The sequence below is a fragment of the Palaemon carinicauda genome, chromosome 21 (genome assembly GCF_036898095.1).
Source record: "Palaemon carinicauda isolate YSFRI2023 chromosome 21, ASM3689809v2, whole genome shotgun sequence".
NCBI lineage: Eukaryota > Metazoa > Arthropoda > Malacostraca > Decapoda > Palaemonidae > Palaemon > Palaemon carinicauda.
This window is the reverse complement of record NC_090745.1, coordinates 123,268,087-123,277,582: the sequence shown is the minus strand read 5'-3', so window position 1 is coordinate 123,277,582 and position 9,496 is coordinate 123,268,087. Positions and strand designations below refer to the sequence as shown.

Below are 9,496 nucleotides of genomic sequence, written 5' to 3'. Positions count from 1 at the left end.
GCCCAAGTACTCCCCCAGCTCCTCCCCCAACCTCTAGAAGTATGCCTTTGAAATACTTTTGTACGGTAGTTAATGCTACCAATTACTTTGCTTTATATAACTGGGATCAGTTTTTGTCCGGGCGGATTGAAACAGCGGTCGCCAAATCGCTCCGCGCGGTTTTTGTCCGCCTTCCTTTCACTTAATCAGCTACATTTCGAGAATATTAATTCTCTCATTGTTTTTTTTTTAATACGCGCGTTTATTTACTAACGACGTCTGTAGAATGGATTGCTAAGTTTTGAACTTGCTTTTTATGATTATGTTTATTTATTTATTATTTGATTTTTTGGATGTATGTTCTTCATTAGTAATCTATTGTTTTCTACTTCTTGCATTCATTGTAGCATGTATACAGTATATAAGGTTTAAGTTTTATTTTTTACTTCTTCGCTGTTTTGCATATTTTATTTGCAACGGTACACACACACACACACACACACATATATATATATATATATATACATATATATATATATATATATATATATATATATATATATATATATGTATATATATATATATATATATATATATATATATACATATATATATATATATATATTCATATATATATATATATATATATATTCATATATATATATATATATATACACACTAGTATATAACAAATTCATAACCATTAACATTAGTCTACCACTCATTCGTCTCACGAATATCTTTTCTCCCTCTTTCCAGCAGCGTCGCCGATGTCTTCCAGGAATTTCCCTCCCTCCTTCTGGAACAGCAACTACCAGATTCCAGCCACATCCTCCTCCTCCAGACCTCCGAGTCTAGCAGGCCACCTGACGGGGGCGTCTCCAGCGGAACTCTACGACCCCTATCATGGGGGTCTCCACTCCCTGCAGCCGCCTGCACCCGACCCCTGGGCTGCTTACTCTCTATCTTCGCAGGTTTGTTGTTTCCAGATATTCTGGAAAACTGGAGTTTTTTTATTCAATATAATAAGCGTTCAATGTTGTATTATTTCCATAACTTATTAACTGGCTTCTAATAAATGACGAAAAATTCTCAGTTAGAATCTGAAGCTTTATCCTTCTTTAATGATAAAACAAGTAAAATCTGAAGTTTTATCTTTTTTTGCCGATAAAACAATTAAAATCTGAAGCTTTATCCCTTTGTAACAATTAAATCTGAAGTTTTATCCTTCTGCAACGTTAAAATCTGAAGTTTTATCCTTCTTTAATGATAAAACAAGTAAAATCTGAAGCTTTATCCATTTGTAACGATAAAACAAGTAAAATCTGAAGTTTTATCCTTTTGTAGCGATAAAACAATTAAAATCTGAAGTTTTATCCTTTTGTAGCGATAAAACAATTAAAATCTGAAGCTTTATCCCTTTGTAACAATTAAATCTGAAGCTTTATCCGTCTGTAACGTTAAAATCTGAAGCTTTGTCCTTTTGTGATGATATAACAATCAAAATCTGGAGCTTTATCCTTTTGTAGCGATAAAGCAATTAAAATCTGAAGTTTTATCCCTCATGTAGCGATAAAACAATTAAAATCTGAAGCTTCATCCTTCTGTGACGATGAAATATTAAGAATTGTCCTTTTGTAACGATAAAATCTGAATTTTTTAACGATATAATCTGAAGCTTTATCCTTCTGTAACGATAAAATATTAAGAATTGTCCTTTTTTAATGATAAAATCTTGAGCTTTATCCTTCTGTAACGATGAAATATTAAGAATTGTCCTTTTGTAACGATAAAATCTGGAGCTTTATCCTTCTGTAACGATGAAATATTAAGAATTGTCCTTTTGTAACGATAAAATCTGAAGCTTTATCCTTCTGTAACGATGAAATATTAAGAATTGTCCATTTGTAACGATAAAATCTGGAGCTTTATCCTTCTGTAACGATGAAATATTAAGAATTGTCCTTTTGTAACGATAAAATCTTAAGCTTTATCCTTCGGTAACGATAAAATAATTAAAATCTGAAGTTTTATCCTTTTGTAGCGATAAAACAATTAAAATCTGTAGTTTTATCCTTTTTGTAGCGATAAAGCAATTGAAATATGAAGTTTTATCCTTTTTGTAGCGAGAAAACAATTAAAATCTAAAGCTTTATCCTTTTGTAGCAATAAAATAATTAAAATATAAAGTATTATCCATCTGTAACGATAAAATCTGATGCTTTATCCTTCTGTAGTAATAAAACAATTAAAATCTGAAGCTTTATCCTTATGTTACGATAAAATTTGAAGCTGTATCCTTCTGTAACGATAAAACAATTAAAATCTGAAGCTTTATCCTTCTGTAACCATATAATCTGATGCTTTATCTGTAACGATAAAATCTGAAGCTTTATCCTACTGTAAAGATAAAATCTGAAGTTTCATCCTTCTGTAACTATAAAGCAATTAATGTCTTAAGCTCCATCATTCAGTAATGATAAAATCTGAAGATTTATCCTTCTGTAACGATGTAACAATTAAAATCTGATGATTTATCCTTCTGTAACGATAAAATCTGAAGCTTTATCCTTCTGTAACGATAAAATCTGAAGCTTTATCCTTTTGTAACGATAAAATCTGAAGCTTTATCCTACTGTAACGATAAAATCTGAAGCTTCATCCTTCCGTAACGATGAAACAATTAAAATCTGAAGCTTTATCCTTCTGTAACAATAAAATCTGAATTTTTATCATTTTATAACTATAAAACCATCAAAAGCTGAAGCTTTATCCTACTGTAACAACTAAAACCTGAAGCTTTATCCTTCCATAACGATAAAGCAATCAAAATCTGAAGCTTTATCCTTCCGTAACAATAAAGCAATCGGAATCTGAAGCTTTATCCTTCCGTAACGATAAAGCAATCGGAATCTGAAGCTTTATCCTTCCGTAACGATAAAGCAATCGGAATCTGAAGCTTTATCCTTCCGTAACGATAAAGCAATCGGAATCTGAAGCGTTATCCTTCTTTAACGATAAAGCAATCAAAATCTGAAGCTTTATCCTTCCGTAACGATAAAACAACTAAAATCTGAAGCTTTATCCTTCCGTAACGATAAAACAACTAAAATCTGAAGCTTTATCCTTCCGTAACGATAAAGCAATCAAAATCTGAAGCTTTATCCTTCTGTAACGATAAAACAACTAAAATCTGAAGCTTTATCCTTCCGTAACGATAAAACAACTAAAATCTGAAGCTTTATCCTTTTGTAACGATTAAAAACTATTAAAATCTGAAGCTTTATCAGTCCCTAACGTTAAAGCAATTAATTAATATCTTGAGCTTCATCCTTCAGTAGTGATAAAATCTGAAGCTTTATCCTTCCGTAACGATAAAGCAGTCAAAATCTGAAGCTTTATCCTTCTGTAACGATGCAATTCCACCTTCCAGGCGTACGGTCATCGCAGCGTAGCCCACGACGTCTACCAAGCAGCCATGTCGTCTGTGCCGTCATCTTCCAGACCCTACCACCAGTACTCCTCTCTTTCCTTCCAGCCCCACCTCGCAAGACTACCTGGGGTCACGCCTGTAACCTCACAGGTCGGTGGTTCACAAATTTGTTGAGTTTATAAGGGTCTTAGGTAAGGGTCGTGGTCACTGCAGTCTGCAATAGATTCTATTGCAAAGGGGTTGTCAATTCTGTTGGCGGTGTTTAACCACTGGAAAGTCAGATGGTAACATTGTTTTTTTTTTATATATATGTTATCAAACGATGACTTGGTTCCAAAATTTTCATACTTTAGCCTTATTTTAACACAGGATATCGTTGTCTATTTTAAGCATATTTTAGCATCAGTGTTATTATTATTATTATTATTATTATTATTATTATTATTATTATTATTAAATGTTAAGCTACAACCCTAGTTGGAAAAGCAAAATACTACAAGCCCAGGGGCCCCAACAGGGAAAGCAGCCCAGTGAGGAAAGGAAATAAGGAAAAATAAAATATTTTAAGAATAGTAACAACATTAATAAGATAGATATTTCCTGTATAAACCATAAAAACTTTAACAAAACAAGAGAAAGAGAAACTAGATAGAACAGTGTGCCCGATAAATCAGTGTGCCCGAGTGTACCCTCAAGCAAGAGAACTCTAACCCAAGACAGTGGAAGACCATGGTACATATTGATAATGGCTAAATTATAAAGCAAACAAAAGCTATATTCAAAGGATGATCAAAGTGACTGATCATAATCATGGCAAAAAAATATCCAGACATAAATCAACAGGTACAGTCGGACACAGGAATTCCTGGCACACCGCGGTCTGAATAAGTGCGTTTAGCTGTTTGGTTACTAGCCATGCAGTAAGGGTGTTATAGGGTAAATTTCTTCAGAGCGAGTTGTGGCAGGGTCTCCTGCGTCCAACTGTACATTTTAAAAGAGTTCATTTTGCTGCGGAAGTCTAAAAATCACTGTCATTTCTTTCCTTAGGGAGTCTCTGCAATGTTCTCACTTTCACTTATCCCATTTACAGGCTGCCATTAGTGCAAGAGCCCGTGGCTTGCACACATTGTGTAATTGCCACTCTAATACTTACCTAATTACCTGCAATGTTTATAACGCTCCCAGAAAGCTGACATGACTGGCTTCACCAAATTTGCCTAACTTGCACTGTTAAAAAAAAAAAAAAAAAAAAAAAAAAACGTATAAAAAGAAAAAAACGTAAAAAAAAACGTATAAAAAAGAAAAAAAAACGTAAAAAAAAAAACGTAATTTTAATCGGAAATTATCTGTAAAAAATTATTCTCAGCCGTATTTCAGTAAAATACAGTAGACCGTAATTTATACCCTAGTTTGTTATTATCTTTTACGAGTTGGTGACCGTAATATATACTCATTTACGTCAATATATCCGTTTTTATAATGGTAAATGTCTGGCAACATTTATTCCAGGATTTTTACCTTTTTTACGGCAAATTTTTAACTGATTGGGTGGTTTCATTTCACGAGAAAAAAGTAGTACTAAACATTATTCTATTTTTTATTAATATTTATAGCTCGCACTTGGAAAATCTAATTTAGTTAAGCTTGTTATTGTTAAGTAAGGGAGGTGATCAACAATGTTATTTTGATTTTTTCTTTGGCACTAAGATGACCCCTTATTTACATACTCCTACAGGTCCATTTTAACTTTCTAATTGTCTTATTTATTACAAATATCACTGATACTGTTATATTTCACACAAAACACACAAAAAAAAAAACTGTGAAAACTCACAGATCTTCGAACTTATTGTTCTTTGCACTAAGATGAAGATCTTAAAAGGCGCTTGGATTATGATGACCCCTTATTTACATACTCCTACAGGTTCGTTTTAACCCTTCTTAGTTGTAATATTTATTAAAAACATCACTGATACTTCTATACCTCACACAAAACACAAAGGACTTTGCTTGGAAACTTAGGAATCTTCGAGCTTCTTGTAACAATGAGTTATTGTCTCATATGACTGAAAACGCTAATAACTTGACTCCTTCTTCTCGTTAAATTTCGAAATCTGTTATTAGGACATTATTGAAAAAGAAATTGACCCGTGAGATTCCTGCTTTTTGGTTGCTGCAGTAAAGGATTTAATGGTTAAATGTAGTTACAATTAAATATATGCGTCATACTTTCTCACCAAGGAATCCAATGCTCTCCTAACACATATCTAATTGCATTAACAAAATTCTTCCAACTACATTATCCTGAAAATCATTCTTCCATGGATTCCAGATGCCAATGGCGAAACCAGATAGTTGGGGTGCCCGATACCACGAAGCCTTCAGTAATCCAGAACTGGCCCACGGCCTGGAAACTAACTACCCAACAGCGCATTATGCCAACGTCCCAGGTACGTTAGGAGTTTGCAATTTAATCATTTTTATCATTCATCCTTCAAAAGGTTGTTATGGCCTATTGGAAACGTCCTACCTGGCGTCTGCCGGACTGGAGTTCGAGTCCCGCTCAAACATGATAGTTTCTTGTAGTGTGTGCAACCTCACCATCCTTGTGAGTAAAGGATGGGGGTTTGTGGAAGCCTATAGGTCTACCTACTGAGTCATGAGCAGCCATTGCCTGGCCCTCCCTAGTATTAGATTGGATGGAGAGGGGGCTTGGGCACTGATTATATGTATATAATAACTTTAAATCATAAAACGTAAAATGTGCCAAGAACAAGTGAATGTTTGATTAATTTTCCTTTAAATTCCAGGTTTAGAAACAGGAGTGCCTCAGGAAGGGGCCAAAGACCTGTATTGGTTTTGAAAATGATTTGCCTCGGAGGAAGGAGGGACACACTTCTGGGGCCGCTCATTGGAAGGAAGGAAATCTCAGAGGTGAAGCATCTCGGGATGTCACACAGGCAGGCACACAGTCTGGTGACAGGGGCTAATGCAAAGGATGATGCAGTTTGTCTGTGACAGGGGGCAATGCAAGAGAAGATGCAGTTGTCTGTGAATGGACCGGTCTACTGTGTTGGAGGGGCGCGAGAAAGCTTTTCGAAGACTAGAAACGAAAACATACGCATCCCTTGCTTCTTCTTCTTCTTCTATGTGTTAAGAAGAAAGGAAGGACCAAAGACTATATGTGGTGTGCATAGGAATTCGTGCCATGATTGTTCACAGCTGATATTTCCATGTGCCAAATTTATTGATTACGCAATGGACCGTATGTTGACGCCAGACCACAAATGTGCTTGTTTTACTCATATGAAAGTTCAGGAAAGGAAGAGTGCAAGTATATAATCAAGTCTGTTTGTTATTGTGGTCATTTTCAGGGTTGTTGAAAATAAACTCCTGTGGCATGACGGCAGAAAACACATCGAAAAAAAGACAAAAAGAGATAAAAACTAGAAAAACTTGCCTTTTGGGAACTTGGGAGTATAAAAAAGACGGCGCTGAGTGACATATATATGCCATGTATTCAATATTTTTTAACTGAATACAACGAATGTACAAAACTCGAGTTTTTATTCAATTTGCTATTTTGTTAGTCTTAATCGTATATTTTTTTTTCGTTTTCAGTTGCTGTATCCATAGATCTAATTTTAGTTGGGACATTTAGGTTTAAACTGAATCATAATAATGATTGAGGAACGATGTATGGAATATCCTCTTTCTTATTATCCCTTACTCTATATACCTTCTACGTCGATCCTCTATTCTCAAATTTCGATTCTTCGTGTCCTCAACTCTTATCTTACTAGACTCGCTCCCACCGCTCTGTTGTACCCCACGTGTTTCACACACATTTATACATTGTAACTGTATTTTCATTTTATTGTTTATCTCGCTCTACACCTCTCTGTTAACAGAACCGGTTTAAGCTTGCCTATTCTTGAATTGATCTGTTTGAATTTTTGTGACCTTCTTTCACTGAAACTGTTGTTATGAAAGCTCTCTGTCTGTTGAAATAAAGTTAGTTACATTCGTCTGGTCACTGCGGGGTCACCAATGTGCGTATCGCATTCATCTGGTCACTCCGGGGTCATCAATGAGCGTATCGCATTTGTCTGGTCACTCCGGGGTCATCAATGAGCGTATCGCATTCGTCTCGTCACTCCGGGATCACCAATGAGCGTATCGCATTCGTCTGGTCACTCCGGGGTCACCAATGAGCGTATCGCATACGTCTGGTCACTCCGGGGTCACCAATGTGTGTATCGCATACGTCTGGTCACTCCCGGGTCACCAATGTTCGTATCGCATTCGTCTGGTCACTGCGGCATCACCAATGAGCGTATCGCCAGTTATTTCGTAACTGAGAAACCAGACGAACGCAAATAACTTTATTTCAACAGACAGCGAGCTTTTATAACAAGTTTCAGTGAAAGAAGGTCACAAGAACTCAAACCGATTAATTCTAGTATAAGCGAGCTTAAACCGGTTCTGTTAACAGAGAGGCGTAGAACGAGATAAACAATATAAAGAAAATATCGATACAATTTACAAATGTGTGTGAAACTCGTGCGGTACACTGTTCCTCACATTGACTTGATATTCCCGGATATTCTTCAACCCAGGACCCGTACAGTATGGATCCTGCTTCAACCGTCTGCCTCAGTATAGATAACGCTATACAGTACTGTATACAACCAAGGACTATTAACATATCATTTACTAATACAGTGGAAGAAAGCAAGCGAATATAAAGCAAGCTTTTTGGTGTCTTTATTTTCTGCGTTTAATACTCTTTCCCTCGTTTGTGTCGTGAACGTCGTGTTATTAACTAATAATTTATTTGACTCGTAATAAAGAATTCTCTTTAATTTATTTATTATACTTTTACGCTAAGGTGCTGAGCCGTTCCCGACACAAACGATGACATTATCTTCCAAGTGATGTCTTATTATTTCAGTCCACGTCAATCAAATTGTGTCCACTTCAAAATCAAAATGCATATTGTGAGAATGTATAGTTTGTGGGCTGGGGGAGGGGGGGGGAATAGATTTTGGGAGGGGCTAATTTGGAACACTCAAGTGGGGTAGGAGGTGAAGAGGCTGTTGGGGAAGGGGGAGGGTGAATTCTGGATTTGATGATAACAAAAGATATATAAGGTATGATATTTCAGAAATATATGTAGATACAAAATACACACACACACACACACACACACACTTTTCTTGCAGGAGCATTTGATACAATTTAAGTCAATTTCATTTTGGATGTTTTAAGCTCAGATATTTTCTGTATTTATGATGGTAATATAATTAAAAAAAGCTTGAGTGATGAGTCTAGAAAGAGAGAGAGAGAGAGAGAGAGAGAGAGAGAGAGAGAGAGAGAGAGAGAGAGAGAGAGAGAGAGAGAGAGAGAGAGAGAGAGAAATTTAACAAATAAGAAAATTTAATTCAATGCTCTATAAAAACAAAAAATTGTTTTAAGAAACATGCTTTTTGATGTACTAAACTAATCAAAAATGTCATTCACACTACTTTAACTGGAAAATTGTCAAAAATTGTATAAACGACCAAAAACAGAAAATATATAAATGGACGACAGGTTATAGCCCCTCTCCCTGCTTGACCTCTTTACCAATGCCCTGTTCCAAACAGAATGATCTTGGATGAGATATGTGATTCAATAGGTTGTTAATTGTTGTTAAAATGGTGGCGTACATGTGCATATACTTGTCTTAATATACTGTACATGGAAAGCATGTCATTATTAATGTACTCCACCGAAGAATGGTTGACCTATCTTGAATTCGAGATGCAAGGTCATTGTAAATAAATAAATGGTGTTTATTAAATCGGCCTGTTTAATTTCCTTTTAGGTTTTTTATTTATCTGTTTAATATGATTTCCTCGTAATACTTCAAAATGATTTAAAATGTGTATTAAATTGATCTGTTTACTTTCCTTTTAGGTTTTTTATTTATTTGTTTAATATGAGTTTCTCTTAGTCTTTCAAAATGATTTCAAATGTGTATTAAATCGACCTGTTTAGTTTCCTTTCAGGTTTTTTACTTATTTCTCTTTTAATGGAGTT

General features: G+C 35.2%; 1 protein-coding gene across 1 annotated transcript; it reads left to right on the top strand.

Moving 5' to 3' along the window:
- The first annotated feature begins 742 nt into the window (after positions 1-742).
- Positions 743-8,427, top strand: LOC137614777 (protein vestigial-like). The gene is made up of 4 exons (XM_068344443.1): positions 743-953; positions 3,413-3,562; positions 5,745-5,862; positions 6,223-8,427. The coding sequence occupies exons 1-4, from the start codon at positions 750-752 to the stop codon at positions 6,273-6,275; spliced, it is 525 nt and encodes a 174-aa protein (XP_068200544.1). The 5' UTR covers positions 743-749; the 3' UTR covers positions 6,276-8,427.
- Positions 8,428-9,496: the final 1,069 nt, after the last annotated feature.

Excerpts from the sequence above, each read along its gene's own strand:
- LOC137614777 (XM_068344443.1), top strand. The coding sequence starts at position 750 with ATGTCTTCCAGGAATTTCCCTCCCTCCTTCTGGAACAGCAACTACCAG. Across the intron at positions 3,563-5,744 it reads TCACGCCTGTAACCTCACAG|ATGCCAATGGCGAAACCAGA; the intron begins GTCGGTGGTTCA and ends CATGGATTCCAG. Across the intron at positions 5,863-6,222 it reads GCATTATGCCAACGTCCCAG|GTTTAGAAACAGGAGTGCCT; the intron begins GTACGTTAGGAG and ends TTTAAATTCCAG.